The sequence below is a fragment of the Polyodon spathula genome, chromosome 18 (assembly GCF_017654505.1).
Source record: "Polyodon spathula isolate WHYD16114869_AA chromosome 18, ASM1765450v1, whole genome shotgun sequence".
Classification (NCBI taxonomy): domain Eukaryota; kingdom Metazoa; phylum Chordata; class Actinopteri; order Acipenseriformes; family Polyodontidae; genus Polyodon; species Polyodon spathula.
Window position 1 is genome coordinate 5,911,923 of NC_054551.1, and position 18,869 is coordinate 5,930,791.

Genomic DNA, 18,869 nt, shown 5'->3' on the forward strand with positions numbered 1-18,869 from the left:
TTTTTCACACCTTGGAAAACTGGTAATACTTTTATGAATTCTAACAAAGCCAATAAACTAATTAAATAAAATGTGTTGGTTCATTATTAGGTAAATCACTTAAAATATGCAATATAACTAGTCTAAAGCTTTTCAGGTGAGTTTCAAGTCCTGCTGCATGTAAATACCTGCAGAGTGTGGCTGTGATTGTATATATTGCCTTCACTTTAGCAGTTGATAGACATTATGAATGAGATTTCCCCATCAGAAATGAATAAACTGTTAGTTTTCTAAATTATATAATTAAATTACCATGTAGTAATTTTGAATGGGACAATTAATTGATAAATGGGTTACTGTTTCAATGTACAAATGTAACTACCTTTGTAGTGGTCTTGTTGGGTCTTCCATCATCAGGGAATCATTTTGTTTTAAGTAATTGGCTATTTAATGTTAAATAGAAATCAATTTATACAGCAAAAGCATCCTCTTAAGTTTTACTTCACAAACAATAGCCGACTGTAAACAATAAACAAAGTACTTTTGCTATCGCATAGCTTGAATTTCTAATTGAAATGTGTGTTCTGCACAAGGTGATCAAATTCTTATTTAATATGGTAGCTCACTACAGTATTGGTAACTCGTATTTGAGTCAACTGTTCTAAATAATTAAATTACATTTTTTAAAGTTTGCACACAAACGTGGTGTTCTTATTGTGGTTGGCTTTTTATCAACTAATCTACATAATTTGTTTTGATCTTCCTAATATGTATACCGTGTTTTCAAAATAGGAATGTAAAAAAGTCTGCTTTCCATTAAGTTTTAAGTTTTTTTTTTTTTTTTTTTTTTTTAAATAAAGCACAAGACCTGCATCCCATAAATATAATATTGACTGCTTAAAATCAATAGACCTAAAATAAAACTAGAATTTTTACAATCACCATACATTATTTAAAAATAAACAAGCTTAAAGTACTTCGTATCAATCAATTGTATTATAAAATGTATAGATGAAGGCATACCAACAAACAAGCAGACCTAATATTCTGATTTTAGGCTAGGATTCCCCCTTCAGTTTAAATATTTTGACAAAAAAAAAACACATACAAACCTGAATCCACAACAATAATTCATCAGAAAGTGTTGTTTCTGTTCATATCACATTTAAATTGCTTTCATCATTTTGAGGCGTTGGACAGAAAATGAATGGGCTGTCTTGTGTCAGGCTGTTCAGAGCTTTGAGGACAAGATCAGGCATGTGATCCGCGATCATCTTGGGGCCGATGAGAACACTGCAAAATGACGCTTCACTCGACCACACGGCACGATACTTCAACTGAGAAAAACAGGACCTACAAACAAACGAGAAAACAAATGCCCTCGGAACCATCACAGAATGGGGTTCAATGTAAAATGAAACGCATCTTGTTTACAGAAAAGCTTTTTTGTTGCAGGTTTTGAACAACATACTAGTTGCTTTATATAAAACTAACACTGCTGGTTTTTTGTTCCAATTAATATGACATCAGTAAAGCTACACATCACAAGAGGAAAAGCAAGGCAGCTAATTTAGGCGCATTTGCAAAAGGAAAAACTTCAGATTCACGAACCTAACTGAATTTGTATTACTGGTTCATAATAAATAAACCTCTGGCGAGAATCAAGCAGCTAGTGTTTTCACCAGTCTCATTCCCTGACTGTCATTGCGGAACAATATCATAATCCAGATTTCTTTAAGCTGTTAATTACTGAAGCAGTGGCTGTATCTCAGCCCTCACCTCCCTGTGGTGCTCTCCTCCACTATGTGCAATATTCGTCCAGGCAGGTAGAGAGGCTGGTGCTGGAGGTGAGAGGGTGCGTCCTCGGATGCCAGGCTGTGGTAAGAGGTTGATCTCCGCTCAGCCAGTATTGGCAAACTCAGGCCATGTGGGTTCTGGCTCTCCAGCTCTGTGGGGAAGTCGTCAGGGTTTCCCCCAAACACTTCGTACCAACAGCCTCTCAACAGGATCTGATACTAAGAAAGAGAGGAAAGGCCGTTGACTGCTTTGGTTTACAGGCGCCTATTTACAAATAATGTTTTATGTACAAATAAAAATGCAACTATAGATGCACAGACAGATGGATTCCTTCTGTATATATTCTGAAAAACAAATCAACTTGTACTCTAGAATATGGGGATACATTTTTACACATATCTAAACACCCCAGCGTAGTCCAGAGGCTTTGTGGACTGATCTTGTGAGTGTCCAGGACTACTAAAAGGAGGTGTACTGCATGGCATGGAATACCTTTGGTTTATTACAGTTTGCAACCATTCGGAGTATTCTTCTCTTCAGGTCCTCCATATTGGGAATACTTAACCTAGGCAAATAAATAAATAAATAAATAAATAATAAAACATGCCATGAATGTATTTCCCTAATAATCGCATAGTTCTTAGAAAATTCTATTTTGGGTTTATCAAGTTTTAATACGCCCTTTTCGCATTCTTCTTCTACGTAGTTTTTCAAAGAGAAGTTGACTTACCTTGGAATGAGGTCCTTCCCAAGCACAACAGACACAATGAATTCCTTTGAGTAATCTGCAAGGGGTTTGCTAGGTAAAAACAAACAAAGAACGTCATTATGAGAACTGTAGGAAAGATACACATAAAATAATATTACAGGTCTCAAGACTGAGATCAGACAATAGTATGCCAAATCTTGTATAAAATCTAGGATAGGCATATAAGTTCAGTGTTAGCAGTGATTTAATGGTCTGTTTACCTAAGGAGGCCCCCTGGTGGAGAGAAGGCATAACATTTTAGCAGCGGGAAGGCACTCCTGAGTAGGATTGAAAGCACTGCGGCAGTCCCTGCTCCCAGACTGTGGCCAGTGATAACCAGCTTGTACTCCTGAAGGGAACGAAGGAAATAAGGGCTTACATACGGCTGTATTAATTACAATTGTTTATGTTGTGCTGGGATATTGCTTTTGGAATGAAAGGGGAGCTAACAGTAATTTTAAGCTTAACAACTTAAAGTTAACTTAATTTCAGGTGGCTATAGTATATATTTTACCTGACAATATAATATTAAGTAATCTAATAGCATGCAAACCACTCACACACTTCTAACGTTGTACTTAAAAAAGAAAAAAAAATGAAAAGGGTAACTGTTACTATACTTACAGGAGCAATGGTGAAGGCCTGGTTTAAAATACCATCATTTATAAGCTTCTTGTAAATGTAGTTGGCTGCTTGCTTGATGCCCTATTGAAATGAAGAGGGAAAATTTTTTTTAGAACCAGGAAAATGACCACGGAATCTTCAGGAAAGTTATGATCAGAAGTAAGAGAGAGAGAGTTAGGAAGAACTGAGAATATGATAAAGAATTGGTGCAATTCCACATTATTACCTGCACGACAAGGACCTTACCTTATGTGCATAGCAGGGTCCAGAAACCCCTTCAAGAAGCAAGTTTTCACAATCAGCAGACAGGTCTGTCAGAGCATCCTGTAGATATAAGTGTTATGATTGAAACCAGCACGACGGGTGGAGCAAGGGACAATGTTGCTGGTAACTTATTACACATCATGTTTGCCTGATAATAAGTATTCTTTTTTTTGGGTCAATCTGTGAACTGAGAACTCACTCTAAGAGACAGAGTTCCTCTGACTGCCACCAGCACAGCCTCCTTCTTGTGATCCAGAGCCACGAAGAAAGGGATCTCGTAGATCTGAAATCATGAACAGTGAAAACAGCACTAGAACTGCAAAGAACAGGTAAATACATTTAAAAATACCCAATCCCAAAGTGAATAAACACAAATATTATTACAGACACTTATTCTGCAGCTCTTTCAAAGACATCAACTCAAAAGAAGACTATCCTCTCAGGTACCTTGTTGTGAAAGCTGATGTAGATGAAGTCTCTGTACTGCAGGCCGGTGGTGTACAGCATGGATGTGAAGTGGCACCCGACGTGATCTCCGTCCACAATATCATACTCTGGAGATCTGCTCCTGCAACTGACCGTTCACAACACACAGCGTGAGCCACATGATGGCAGCTGCAGACTTCACTACAGTTGGATTTATTTATAAAACTTTAAAGAAAACAAGTATCAAGCCACAAAATAGAAATGGTTACTTTATTAAAAACTACTAAATGTTATTAAAAAAAGGGACAGATCTGCCAACTCCTAGCCCAGTATACAGCAATAGATCAAATTTAGTAGAAACAACACCTACCAATCCCTGCTAAGCTTGCAGACCCCAGTCAGAGGGTTGCTGAACACATACAACGGCCACCCGTAGGCAGCCACTGCAAACTGCATGTAGTGAGCAGCATTCTCCAACTCTATATCCAAATCTTCTCTCTGCAAGGAAGAACATCTTTACTGCCCGGCTGCACCCGCTGTCCTCCGAAGCCAACTGAGCGCTGACCCCCGACCCCCTCGGAGCTCCTTTCCTCGGTTGGCAAAGGAATAGCCTAGACTTGAACCGGCGACATCCAGATTACAAGGCGCATCCTGCACTCCACGCGGAGCGCCTTTACTGGATGTGCCACTTGGGAGCCCCGTGTTTGAATAAGTTTAAATGAACCACATCAGAGTTTAGTACAACAGACACTCCAGAAGCACATTGTACATGGATAGCTGTTTAAATGCAATGCTCTTGCACTCACCGTGTGAGAGGCTGGGCTGGGGGACACCACCACCTCCTCTGGGTCCCGGCTCTTTTCCAATTTGTCCTGCTCCTGGTGCAGGAGAGACAGGCCGGCAGCAATATCACTGGCAACCAGGTCAGTATCCTGCACAACACAGGAGACACACCTTCATTACAGGGAAAATACAGAGCTACAACAACCTTGTTCTTGAAAATGCTCACTTAAAACTCTCCAGCTTTTTCGCAAGGAGGGCAGAAGCTTTCATTTAGAGTGACCAATTGTTATTTTTATTAATTTTCCCCCAATTTGGAATGTCAAATTATGTTTTTTCTCCTCACCGTAGCAAGTCCCCACACAGCACGTTCTGGGGGCAAGTGAGCATCCTCCGATCTACAAGCCTCAAGCCAGAATCCCTTTTATATCGAGTAATTCAGAGCAGAGGTGGGCGGGGCTACCGATCCCAGAGAACAGAGAACAGCCCTGCCTCTTATAAGAACATAAGAACATAAGAAAGTTTACAAACGAGAGGAGGCCATTCGGCCCATCTTGCTCGTTTGGTTGTTAGTAGCTTATTTATCCCAAAATCTCATCAAGCAGCTTCTTGAAGGATCCCAGGGTGTCAGCTTCAACAACATTACTGGGGAGTTGATTCCAGACCCTCACAATTCTCTGTGTAAAAAAGTGTCTCCTATTTTCTGTTCTGAATGCCCCTTTTTCTAAACTCCATTTGTGACTCCTGGTCCTTGTTTCTTTTTTCAGGCTGAAAAAGTCCCTTGGGTCGACACTGTCAATACCTTTTAGAATTTTGAATGCTTGAATTAGGTCGCCACGTAGTCTTCTTTGTTCAAGACTGAACAGATTCAATTCTTTTAGCCTGTCTGCATATGACATGACTTTTAAGCCCGGAATAATTCTGGTCGCTCTTCTTTGCACTCTTTCTAGAGCAGCAATATCTTTTTTATAGCGAGGTGACCAGAACTGCACACAATATTCAAGATGAGGTCTTACTAGTGCATTGTACAGTTTTAACATTACTTCCCTTGATTTAAATTCAACACTTTTCACAATGTATCCGAGCATCTTGTTAGCCTTTTTTATAGCTTCCCCACATTGCCTAGATGAAGACATTTCTGAGTCAACAAAAACTCCTAGGTCTTTTTCATAGATTCCTTCTCCAATTTCAATATCTCCCATATGATATTTATAATGTACATTTTTATTTCCTGCGTGCAGTACCTTACACTTTTCTCTATTAAATGTCATTTGCCATGTGTCTGCCCAGTTCTGAATCTTGTCTAGATCATTTTGAATGACCTTTGCTGGACCACTCTGAATGAGCTTCACAGCCAATGTGACGCCCCCTTAGGGTCCCCAGCAAAGTTCGGCTTCTTTGCACAGCCTGGACGCAAACTGGCGTCGTCCAAGCTGCGTGACTCATCCTGCGCTCCCAGCGGCAGTGCTCTAAACTGGATGAGCCACTTGGGGACCCTACAAGAAGCAACATTTTAACATTCCAAATTGGATATAAAAAAAGAAGGGAAAACTTAAAAGAAAATAAAAAAACATTAGAAATTATAACATCAGTCATAAGACATAAATTTCTTTCTTGTGCCAAACCGGACAAAAGAATAGGGATCGACACTAAAACACTACATTGAAGAAATGTATATAAAAAATGTTTCTAGGTATACCACCCTTGGATAAAAAGATGAGGGAGTATGGAAAGTGCCCTTACCGAGAAGAACTCACTGAAGAGCTGGCCGATGCTGGAGAAGGCTGCGCGGTTGTCTTTCTCCTGCATGATGCAGCAGCACATCAGCTTGATGCGGCTCTCCCACACCCGCGCAGCCAGCGAGCGTGCCCTGTACATCAGCTGAGCTGACTCGCTGCTTTGCAGGTCGCGATCCCCATGGCTGTCGAGGTACCCCTGCCTCTTGCTGCCCAGCGGGTCAAATACAATCAACACAGCGACCACAGTGAAGAACAGGATGATCCAGCTGCAAGGCACAGATCAAAACGTCATGTAGCAGGTTTGCACATCAGTCTCATGTGGTCTGTCGAACTGTTTTTTTGTTTTTAAATAAAACTGCAGGGATGGAAGTAAGACCCGTTGCATAGCAGTTTGATCCACTCCTGGTTTTAATAGGACACACTGGGCTTGTTACATTCACACTGTGGCTAAGCAAGCTTGTATTAAAACCTGGAATGGGTGAAACTGCTGTGCAATAGGAGTCTTATTTCCATCCCTGAACTGCCTTTGCTTTACATTCCTATCAAGATTCTGTAGCAATCAATAGCACAGATTAGTATTTGTTTGGGATTTTTTGTTCCTCACTATCCCGTTTCAATATCCTGTAGGTCATTAAGGTATGCTTCCGATCACTATGAAGCTCAACCTATAAATGCATTGCCAAACTCAAAACAAAACTATAGTAAGACGACAAACTATAGAAATGTAAATACGTTTATTATTATAAATAAGGCTGTGTTAAGTAATGCATACAAAGTTTCAATGTTGTATTAAAATCTTGGAAATGGCATTACATTTCTATAAATCTGCCTTTTAAGATTTTTAAATACAGTATAACGGAATGACAAACTTTGATTTAGGTGGTGTCTTTTATACATTTAACACTTTTACAGGCAAGAAAGACACATCACTGACAATGTGAAGTACTGTGTTCCACTAACCTCACCACCACCGCCCCAATCACCGTGTTCACCGCAGATTTATCACAGCCTGGACTGTCATCAGACACCCACACAGCTCCTAAGACAGCCCAGACTAGCTCAGGCACATACAGAAGGGTGCGGATGTAGATGAGGGCAGGGATAGACCTCCTGGGGCCAGGGTTTGAGATTGAACCTGTAGGAAGAGATCCGGGTATATAGATGAAACAACTACAACTTCAGGGTTATCCAGGATGAAGGATGTTAAGGGTATCTTGGAAGCTATGACACTTACCAATTAGGCTACACATTATTATATATTCCATGCCAGCATCATAACAGGTATTTAAAACATATCATAAGCAACATTAATATATAGTCCAAAAAACAATCAAAATAATGTGCAGTATAAGTGGATCCTGTCCTATCTATCCACTTGGACAAGATGCAGTTCCAGTAACTGACACAAGTATTTTTCACAGCAGTTATCAGCTCAAATGAGACATGACTTGCACAATGTAAGCTACACTAGGGGAACAACTGTGAATCTCTGCTGAGTTTTTCTGACAAATTTTTGATGTAGATGTTAAAATTACATTCACATCTTTATGAGAGATATGTCAATGCAAGAAACGCTGATTTCATAAAGCCAATTAAAACAGCACATAACCACATAAAATGTAAGCTTCTGTTCTCAAAATACAGCTTTTGTCCCATTCCGTAGTCGTTAAAATAAAAAAAACACACATTTGGTTTCTACCTACCTTGCATACTGACATACACAACAGCAGACAGTGTTAATATGATTGCTGCCAGAAGAATAAGAAGAACGATCAGGTAGCTGTGCAGTAACCCTTCTCCAGGACATATGAACTGCCCTTTATTTCTGACGTATAGAACCAATATACCAATCCACCTGTGGACAACACACACAAAAAACCCCACACAAACCGGAGTCACTTCTCTTGTTTTGTCTGAATGTATTTATTCCAAAGCCTATTTAAATGTGTTACTTTTGTCGTTCTCTGGTGAATGACATCGCCTGATGGAGGCAGCTACTTAAAGATGCAGTATTACCTACCATATTATCCGAATGAACAATTCAAAAGCCCCTGCGAACACCAGATCGTCGCTAGCGAGTCCCCAGCGCCTCCCGAATACCACTAGCCCAGGCATCTCTGTTGGTATAATCCAATCCCTTACTCGTCACTAGTTTAAAATGACAAGATGTTTAGTGCGCCTTTGAGGGACTATCATTCCAATCAAACAAACGACATTAGAAACCTTACTAACCTCTTTCGGTTCCGCAAGTTGTTATTTTGTTTTATTTTTTAACATAAAGTCATTCCTCTTGTCAAGCGGGTTTGTCTTCTTTTTTACTTATTCCGCAATTTTAATTATTGGTTCGGGAATTAGGCTAATGCTTTGCATCATGTCATAACCTGAAGTCGATGACTAATCTCTAATCTCGACATTTCCACTTTGACAAGAAGTACTCCGAACGCTGTATAAATCCGACTAAGTAATATATACAGTGACACGCAAGCAACGTAATTTGAGGAGGTCACTGCCGTTACATATATTTATAGAGAATACATTTTCTTTTTAAAATATTATAAATAATCATTTTTGTTATCGAATCTGCCCTTCTAGGATTCTCCTATTCCTACAACGGTGCAACAGTGTTATTATCCCCTGTAAAAAAATTGGAAAGATTATACAAAAGGTCCCTCGTGCGTAATGCTCCGCCTAAAAGTCTCAGTTCTAAATATTTTACGTGTGAGAAATACAAACTATGCATTTAAATATTATTCATAACTTAGTTTATTCGGATAAATTTAGAATAAAAATCTCCATTCCGAGCCTGAAAAGGACAAAAATATTTCAACCCAGGCAAAGTTGTTCCCAAAGCAGCTTTTGGTTTTAGAACACAATAATATACCATTACGAAGCACTGGCTATTCGGCCCATCTAAGGTATTCCGGTTCCTAGTTTCTGATTAACTACTCGATCGTAACTTAATTATATTATTCAAATACACTTTCACGTGGTGTAAAATCAAGTTATGCATTATTTAAGTTATTCTACTTCTTATATGGCAGATGTTTATACAATTAACACTTTTCTGTTGGAATATATTTGTAACCAAAATCAAGCAATAAGCTAATTAATCTATTTAGCTGACCAAGGACATTAAACACAAAACATTACTAATTCTTGTTAGCGGAACTTTGTGTGATGACCTCCAGTGGTGGAATCGGTTGTAGTTTTCTCATCGTGGAAACTTCTTGAATGCCGGGAAGAGCCCACTGTGGAAGGCACTGGACTTACTTCATGAAGATGTGGTAATGGTGTGATGTGGCAGTCGACAAATCAGTGGGAATCGCTTTAATTTAAATTCCACCTCACGTTTTTCTAGAGTTTAAAGAAGTTAGACACCCACTAAACACAGTCAACATCCCTAGATCTTTAAGTGTTAAAACTTAAACGTAATGCAGTAGTTGTAAATTTACGTACAGGAACGTTGATGTTGTTCAGAAGAAGCCACACCCCTCACGCTTTTAGAGCATACCTGTATATTTCCATATGTAAAAGGTGGAGCATCTTTAAGAGAATGTGCGAAAATGCACTATTCTGAATTCTCTGGATATGCGGCATTTCACGCACTGGGTTGAAAATGATCCCTCCCTTACCAAACAAACATACATTTCCAACAAAGTCAATCAACCTGTGCTCCCAGCTTGGTATCAGTTCAAGTTGTTTGCTTTTAAATGGTAAAACACACAAGACCAGAGATTTCCCATAAAATCTTTATTTGGGGTGATCACAGGATATCATGCAGCAGCTCAGTAAAAAAAAAATAAAAATAAAAAAATAACCTACAGGAATGATTCAGATGAATAGAAAGAATAGCTAAAGCTGCTGAATTTAAAAAAATGAGTTTAAAACAAAAACGTCAATACTCCCCTATACAAAAATGCCCAGATTATTATTATTATTATTATTATTATTATTATTAAAAAATAGAAAGGCTGCAAGCTCCACAATACGCACATTACGTATGCAGGTTTAAGGGCATTGTTTTTCATTTACCTTAAAATCAATTCACTAATTACTGCAATGGTATCACTAGAAATGGTCAGATAATGCTGTACAGCAAAGGGTCTATTTCAGTGTAACATGGTTTCATGTTTTACCCACTATCCCCAAATCCATACATCACTGCAGTGTCTGCTGTAATATGGTTTAACTCTAAAGCATATGGATATATTTCAAACTGAGACCATGGTATTTGAAATTTTATAAAAACACTGAAGGGCCAGAAATTAGATGGTTACATTAAAAAGTGAATGCATGTTTACAGTAGGGTTACATGAATAAAAGTTATTTATCGCAAACAGATTTCATTGTAATAAGGCATTTTATCAAAAGCTGTGTATCGGTAAAGAAATGTCTTTGGGTATCTTACAAAGCAAGCCTATGTACTTCCTCAATTGTCCGCCAGTGTCAGATCAGAGGACACAGCACCTTTTGAATGTAACCCAGGGACCACGAAGGATATAGAAGTAACTGCTCAGAGTATGTGTTAAAACTGAACAGAGAGAAAAGGGCTGATTGAATTAGAAGTGGTAAAGACACGCAGAGCGTGTGATGGGCAACATCCCATTACAGAACAGGCAGGATGCTGAAAGTTTTCACTAGCTTTGTACAAGCAGCTGGTTTATCCAAATAAATACAATGGAAAATGAATGGAAACAGGAAAACAGTAAATGAAACTGATCAGCTGGTTTTCTGGCAATTCAGGTCAGTTAGACGCCCAAAACTATCTTTTTGAAAGACCGTTTGTGCTTTACTCTGATTGCAAACAGACTTAGAAACTTTTTTTTTTCTTCTTTAAGAATAGCACCAATCTTTCTGGGTGTTTTTTTTTTTTCATTTTAAACCTATCCATGGAAATGCAAGTCAACCTGGAGGAATACACTTCATATATAGAAAACGGGTTTCTTTATACAGAGTAATAAAAAAAACAAAAAAGTAAAGCAAGATGCAAAAAACAGAAATCCAAGGGTTGGGGGTGGGGGGTGGGGGTTGGGGGTGGGGTGTTTGTTTGTTGACCTACTGTTGACGTGAACTGAGATACAAAAACAGTAGTGTTTCCCTTTCGCCTTCTGTGTCTCCAGCATCTTACGCTTACTTGTGGCAAAGAACGCTTCTGCCCCAGCGACTCCAAGGACAGCCGCTGCTGGGGGTCTTTTTTGGCACTTAGGCAGGAAGGCTGAGCTTCTTTCCTTTCAATACTATGGAATAAAAGAACAAACAGTTAGACACACAGCAAACAGCTCTATAAGGATTTCCAGTTAATCTACTGCAGTAATTTCATTTTTACATCCCAAGCTAAACCAGAGCTGGGAGAGGACATCAGTTCCAATCTTAAAGCTGCCTGTAGATATAAACAAACTGGGCTGCCAACATTGTCTGTTTTCCAATGAAGTAAAGTGCACAGGTCTGCTCTAAATCAGGTAATCAGCTGTGTTTTATGTAGAGGACAGGACTGCAAAAGGACTTTGGATCTCATACTAAAGGTCTTGTACACACAACCGTTTCACAACCTAGAATAACTTAACCTGATCGCTGACTGGGTGTGCCACAACACACCTTGTCAATGTCTGTCAAGCTGCACACTACAGTGATCCGTGTTTCAAAATGCAATCCCACATCCCAGATTCATACAAACAAGCGACTCATCAACCCACTATCTGTTTAATTATAGGAGCGAATGCATATTCTGAGCTATACATTACACGCATTGCGTGTATCAGTATTGGAGGGCCCGACCGCTTTTTCATATGTTGAGTATGTATCAACCTCAACTGGGAATAAAATCTTATTCCGGAACAAAATCAGCTTTCAGAGAGAAGTAGAGTAACTGCTGGTGAAAAGCACGCTCACCTTTCGTGACATACAAGTAGAAGAAGTCACAGTAGAGGATGGTCTGCACCACTCCGGCCACAATGGCAATCAGGTCGAAGAAGCCCTCAAAGTAGAAGCGCCAGATCCAGTTGATCAGGTACAGCGCCCGGTACAGCCCCAAGAAGAACAGGTAGTGCGTGGTTATGGTCTCCGCCTCACCAGTCTTGCTGATCATGAAGAGCTGCGGCAGGATCGCCACAGACTCCAGGTAGATGGAGAAGGTCCACAGGATCTGAAAACCGTGGCCACAGTTACTAACCAGATCACACAAATCAATCTAATCACCGTTCTCTGCAACTTTGTCGCTTTTAAATACAATCCTGCATTTTCTAAGGTAGTCCCAGTAACACACAACAAACGGCAAAGCTTTGAAACAAATTTTAAAAAATGAGTGAGTATGTGCATGGCTGAAAAGGGATGTTCTTGTGGTTTGCAGACGCACCTCAAGAGGGCTGAAGTCGTGGTTGACGAGGAAGGACAGCCCACCCACGGGCACCACCAAGAACTCGGCCCGGAACGTGTCGTGGTTGCCATCGTAGGTCGCCTTGAATTTCATGTAGATCAAATACACGGTGGCATACGCACAGCCAATGTAGACAATCTAGTTGAAATGAGAAGAAACAGGGTTAGAAAACTGTTCAAGACTTGGCAATTAAATCTTATACAGTGTACTCTGTTTATAAGAATTACTGATAAGAATCAACTGTATCGAGTGATCAAAATGCATACAGAGCACAGCAATGTTATTGTGTGAAATGCATGTAGAGGAAAGGGGATTGTGTAGCGGCAACAAAAAAAAAAAGGGGGGGATGCAGAGCTTTGCATTTCTGCTTAGTGAAAAGCTGTGAAATTTGCATCGCAACTGAAGAAAAGCAAGCCACACATGCTAATACTGTACTGTAATGTCATTTTAATTCAGCGCTTCAAGTATACTGTAGTAAAACAGGATTCGGCAGCCTTGAGTTAACATAATCGTGATCATGTAACAAGCTGCTTACCCACAAGGACTTGTTTTGATTGTTTTGATGTATTGTCCTCAGTGATTGAGCACCATTTGTATACTGTATTTAAACTGCTGATGCGCGGAGGCACGCTTTTGCTAACTGCAATCATATCAGTCCGCTTTTAAGAACTCCTTAGAAACGGAGTGCACCTGTATTATGCAGAGGCAGCAAGTTAAATCAGAAATGACCAGTTGCTTCTGCAATCAGACAAATGACTGTTTCTTAACCAGGAAAGTTTAGACAAATCATGGGCATTAGATCTTTGTAACTCTGGAAAATAATCTTGACAAACTGAGCTTTTTTGTGGTTGTCAAGTGTCTAGGCAAACACCCAGGAGAGCTGTAGCTATGATCTGAGCAACTTCCTCTAATTATCTTATTTATTTTCTCCTTTATAATCCTACAGAACAGACTGCTCTGGCATGATCAAGTCCATGTCAAAGCCTGCACTGTTAGTTATTTATTACAACCAGGAGAGCTTCATTTAGAGATCAAATCACACCAGTACCCCCAATTTACTAAAATACAGAATGACCACATTCACTTACCTTCATGAAGGTGTTATAGAGCGAGATATAAGAGGTGAGCAGATCCAAGTAACGGGTGGTGAAGACCAATGCAAAAAGAATCTGGCTTTTCCCAGAGATACCTACGAGAGAAGAGACGTAATGTTAATACAAACACACACAATAAATATTTATTCAATTGATCCTTGGCTATTTTTTAGATCACATTTTGCTACTTCCATTAGTTACTGGAATAATTCAAACAGTTTCCATTTCATATTTGCCATGGTCATTCAAATACAGTTTCATATCAGACTCCATAGCGTATTCAAATAAAATACAGCATTCCTTTGAATTTAAGACACAGCCCAAATTTCTCACTCTCAGTTTAAAGAAAAAACAATATGTCAAATAAATCTGCATTTACAAAGACACAACCTCATTTACGCACAGGGAGGCAGTTTGCGGCAGTCTGATATCACGAAGAGCATTACACTCACATGGCGCGTCTCATTTCCAGTCGTGAGTACTGTCACCTGTTTTTCTCCCAATTTGTGAACTGTGGTATTGCTTGGCATGTAAAAATACAGGGGTCTGATCGGCATTTCCGATCTGTCCAAGCTGGTACTGTTTGTTAAAAACGCCGAAATTGTAAAAGCGCCTCTTCCCTCGGAAAGCGAACAATGAAAATGGCTGCCTGTAGGTCATGGATGATTTGAGATCAGGCAGTAACGTTTTGGTTTGCCTTTTCTCGGCAGTCAGTCAAGTTGCTGCTTGTGTACTCAGGTAGTCACGTCTTTTGTTGGCAATTTTAATACAAGCATCACAATTGTACTCAAATTCTACTAAAGTAATGGGAGTCGTGTTACACTAGTACATGGACATGTAATGGACATCTCTACAGATTTCCATAACCACCTGGCTTTTTATCTTACCAGCTATTTAAATGTAGATCAATTCAGACTATGTTCCTAGTATTATGTCTACCTGTTTAATTAACCAGAGAATAGATTCATAGTTATCCTATCATTTACATCAAATCTGTCACACAATCACTGTACAGTGAAGTCCTAGAATATTGTTTGAAGACATACCAGAAATCAGCCTCACAATGAAAGTACAGCACATTGATCAACACAATTGAAGGCACGCACAGGAATGACTGCATACTGTAATGGTATGGTCTACTTTCACAGTATGCAAAGACCCTGATCTGACAAGACAGCAGCTGACACCTATTGGAGACTTCACTTGTTTCTGGGATCCTGACTTGGTAAGAACTCTTAATTGCATTCAGCTTCCAACACATGTTATACAAAACACACACACACACCTTAAACACACAAAAAAACTGGAAATCCACAACTTGTACAGCAAACATTAGCTAAAAAAAAAAAAAAAAAAAAAAAAAAAAAAAAACTACTGTGTGGCAAATACTGAGTGAAGCTATTTTCAATGCAGGTTAAATCTGATCACGTAATTATCTGCTCCATTGAGATGCATGTTAAATTGTTTCAGTGAACGGCACTGGATTATAATTGTACACTGAAGTGGACCCAATTAGAATGAAACTGTCTTTAAATGAACTTTTTTTTTTTTTAATACCTTACTGGACTAATTTATTGGGAGGAAGGGTTGATTGGAACAGCACTAAGAGGAAGAATCAGTAGTAATGCCTTTGTGTGCATGGTTCCACACAAGCACTGGGTCTGGCTTTGGGGAGTCGCTGACAGCTCCACATAGAGACTATGAACAGTCTGCTCACGCGGGTATGAAATACTCTGCCACAGCGGTGTGTGCACTGCGAGCAGCACAGGCACTGGCATGTCTGTGTAGCTGGGATTACTGAACTCCCCTTGGGCATTAAATACCACTCTGAACCAGGAATTCTAAGAGATGCAGACACTCCACCCCAAACACAAGCTAAGCATCTGGATGAAAAGATGCACAATATACAAGTAAAAATAGAAGAGACTGCCCTGAAAGCAAAAGAATAAATTACATTATGTTTACTGCAAACGTATGCACTCATGGTGTATGACAATGCTTAGTTATGACTAGATTATAAAACTGTTGCTAACGGCTCCAGTGTTGAATCCCGTCAGTCAGATATCTCGTTAACATTGATGTAAATTAAATTCATGACCAAGAAATCCTAGATGATTCTATTGCTTGAAAGTTATTAGGATCGCAATGCACTATTGACTCCAGCAGCACAGCGGAAATTGAGGTCGGTCAGTTTTGTTTTGAATCGTGGCTCTTATCCCTATCAAGTGTTGAATGTACAGTATATGGTCTTTTGAAAAATCCTCCATTATCCAAACCAACACCGTGCAGCCCTGCCACGTCACAAGAGCTCACTCTTCTTAAATCATCTGCGCTTTCATCTTTCTTGTAGTCTTAAATGAATACTTTTGATAATTTTTGAAAAAACAGCTTAACCTGCCTTCGACTTCCACGACATGCGACACTAACAAATGTCCACACTGTGGGCGCCACACCGAAAGTCGATTCAAACATGTTTGGGCAACTCAATCGCGTCATTTGATTAAAACAACTTCACCACAAAAAAAAAAAAAATAATAATAATATTTATAAAATTTTAAAATGAGCTTTTGTAGTTCCTGAAACGTACACCTCGGATTTAGGTAAATACAACAGCATTAGAAAGACTTAGAAGTACTAAAAATAGTCTTTTTTCTGTGAAGTTGTATTTTATTGACGTTTCTCTTCAATGAGGAGTATACATAACTGTTGGGACAGAATCAATACAAAACACCATCGCTAAAGGAGTTTTTCATTCATTCACAATGTCAACCCTACCGCCCACATGCAAGAGTTAGTACATCATCATGGCAAGACAAGTTCAGTTTAATTTTCAAAACAAAAGTACGTTATATTTATTCAAGGAGCATGCACATATCTGAGTAAATGAATTGATATCATTAAATTATAATAATTAAACAAAACGTAATTCTACTTCACAGGACTTAGTTACAGTAACTTTTTTATTACCTTACCACAAAAAAAGCATACACGTCACCACTAATTCCTGGTCACTAAAGATTAAAACAATTAAAGAGTAATCCATTTTAAATATACCTTGGTAAGAAGTAAACCCCCATTACAGGAACACAGGTAGACCAGTGTTTACTGAATTTGAAGAACCCTACCTCGACTAAGCTACGAGATTTAATGTTACATTGCTGAATTGAACTTTGAGACCGCTGCTCACCGACTCGGGCTGTGCAGACTTTAAAAAAATAACCCACGGCGCTGCTATGAAAGTCAATCGCATTTAGCGCAACATGAACTTTAAATAATTTAATATAATAGGTTTACCTGAAAATGCATACATGGGGAACATATACTTATAGCTTAATAATGTATAAGAAACATTCACACATACCGGCACAAGACCTGGTCTTCCATATTTTGAGCAGCAGGATGATGATGGCTGCAAGATGAGAAAGATCGCCGGTGAGCCTGAAGACATTCATGTTTTTTTTGTTTTTTTTTGTTTGTTTTGCCGGGAAGCTAATCGGTCAGCGCCTGTAGACGGTCAAAGCTGGGATCCCCAGTTTCTCTTTTTGCAGTGAAGGCGCTTACAAGGGACTGTCAGACCTGCTGTTTAGCAGCTCTTCTCTGGCGATCAAAGTAAAATGGCGAGAAGGAGCGACGTGGCCCGGGGATGTGGCCAAAAATATTAACTCACAAAGCAGGCTGGGAAAGCGGCTGTCAATAAATCTCTAACCGAAAACGGAGCCACGCCCCGTAAAGGGGAGACCCGCTACCAGATTATTTTCTTAGTATTATTCCCGTACAGTAAACATAAATAATACTAAAAAAGGCTTAGTTTAAAAAAAAATAACAGTAAAAATGTACTTGAAGTTTCTGCAATTATTATGGTTCAAATAAAATATATAAATATGTATTTTATAAGTACAATTTTAGTACGTATTTTTTTTTTTTTTTTTTTTTTTTAATTTATTTTACCTGTGTATTGGATTGGTTATATTATTCCGTTACAGCCACACCGTTTAAGTAAAACGGTCACGGGTTTGTATTACATTTTTAAAACAGTTTGTGTGAACTTTATAGAGTTCTAGAAGTTGCCATGCCATAACAAAACATATATGCATTAAAATATGTGACACAGTTTGGAAGCGTAATGATATAATTTTGCTCACTGGCGCGCTTTATGGAGCCCATTCCTAAAGTGGGCATTCAAAAAAATGGACTGAGGAACATTCCCTTTAAACATAGTGACGCAAAACTTAGCGTCAAGCTCTGTGTGTCCAATGGCTGAATTTCTGATTTGGAGGTAAGGGTGGAAGAGGCAAGGAGTTCATGCTAAATACTGTACAAGGTGCCGGATATGTATCCTGAAACGGCCCCTAGCAACAAGAAGTTATTTGAGGCAAAATACTGCAGCAAAACTATAAATGTACAAAACATTTGAGCATGGTTCTGTGTGAAATAAAATACAAATTCCCCTTTTATTTACCAATTTGCTCGCAAATCTTTCTTAAATCGTGCACAATACAGTAACTGTGATCTATTCGAGGCCTAGAGAACACTAATCATAGAATGGGTTATCCTGGATCAGAATGCATTTCATTATCTCCAGCACTGGAGGCGAACTGATGTGTTGGCTGTCTCCACGTTGCAACATTGATTTGCTCTCAATCCAGACAACGGAGGGCTCACACACATTCGTGTCCCACCCCGTTTTTAAATGCAATATTTGGGTTGCTACTGTACCAGTTTCGAAAAAGGCATCTTGGGGTTTAAGTTTTAAATCATCAGCAGCTGCACGAGTTAATACCCACAACAACACAATAACAACCAGCTGAGCACACGTTTGCTGCCTGATTTGAAAACACGAGATATACGACATTTCTGCAATATAATGCATTACCTTAGAGTTCTAAACTGCAGCAGCCTCCTTTAGATTGACTTATTCAGGTCCCTTATTGTAATTCGTGCAATAACAAGCGCTGGCCTACCACGGCCAGAGCTGATATTTAAAACACGTCATGCATGCTGAGATTCGAGAGATGTAATGCTATTTCAATTTAAAGTCCCTTTTC

The 18,869-nt window shown here is 39.2% G+C and overlaps 2 protein-coding genes across 2 annotated transcripts; both read right to left on the reverse strand.

Annotated features, from left to right (window-relative positions):
- Positions 1-956: 956 nt before the first annotated feature.
- LOC121330794 (diacylglycerol lipase-beta-like) lies at positions 957-8,784 on the reverse strand. Its single transcript, XM_041277586.1, has 16 exons — positions 8,590-8,784; positions 8,378-8,505; positions 8,061-8,212; positions 7,318-7,492; positions 6,362-6,623; positions 4,645-4,770; positions 4,209-4,336; positions 3,860-3,986; positions 3,612-3,695; positions 3,395-3,472; positions 3,149-3,229; positions 2,746-2,873; positions 2,507-2,575; positions 2,269-2,341; positions 1,759-1,994; positions 957-1,332 (listed from the first exon to the last, which is right to left on the reverse strand). The coding sequence occupies exons 2-16, from the start codon at positions 8,470-8,472 to the stop codon at positions 1,134-1,136; spliced, it is 2,013 nt and encodes a 670-aa protein (XP_041133520.1). The 5' UTR covers positions 8,473-8,505; positions 8,590-8,784; the 3' UTR covers positions 957-1,133.
- Positions 8,785-11,555: 2,771 nt separating this feature from the next.
- LOC121331114 (ER lumen protein-retaining receptor 2) lies at positions 11,556-17,483 on the reverse strand. Its single transcript, XM_041278317.1, has 5 exons — positions 17,186-17,483; positions 13,819-13,919; positions 12,710-12,868; positions 12,247-12,499; positions 11,556-11,594 (listed from the first exon to the last, which is right to left on the reverse strand). The coding sequence occupies exons 1-5, from the start codon at positions 17,274-17,276 to the stop codon at positions 11,560-11,562; spliced, it is 639 nt and encodes a 212-aa protein (XP_041134251.1). The 5' UTR covers positions 17,277-17,483; the 3' UTR covers positions 11,556-11,559.
- Between the last annotated feature and the right edge of the window lie 1,386 nt (positions 17,484-18,869).

Bases quoted from the DNA above. Each gene is read 5' to 3' on its own strand.
- LOC121330794 (XM_041277586.1), bottom strand. From the start codon at position 8,472: ATGCCTGGGCTAGTGGTATTCGGGAGGCGCTGGGGACTCGCTAGCGAC. The intron at 3,987-4,208 runs GTAGGTGTTGTT...GTGAACGGTCAG, and splicing joins TGCAAGCTTAGCAGGGATTG to TTGCAGGAGCAGATCTCCAG. The intron at 1,995-2,268 runs GTATTCCATGCC...TCTCTTTCTTAG, and splicing joins CAAACTGTAATAAACCAAAG to TATCAGATCCTGTTGAGAGG.
- LOC121331114 (XM_041278317.1), bottom strand. From the start codon at position 17,276: ATGAATGTCTTCAGGCTCACCGGCGATCTTTCTCATCTTGCAGCCATC. The intron at 13,920-17,185 runs GTATGTGTGAAT...CTTCTCTCGTAG, and splicing joins GAAGACCAGGTCTTGTGCCG to GTATCTCTGGGAAAAGCCAG. The intron at 12,869-13,818 runs GTAAGTGAATGT...CATTTCAACTAG, and splicing joins TCTATAACACCTTCATGAAG to ATTGTCTACATTGGCTGTGC.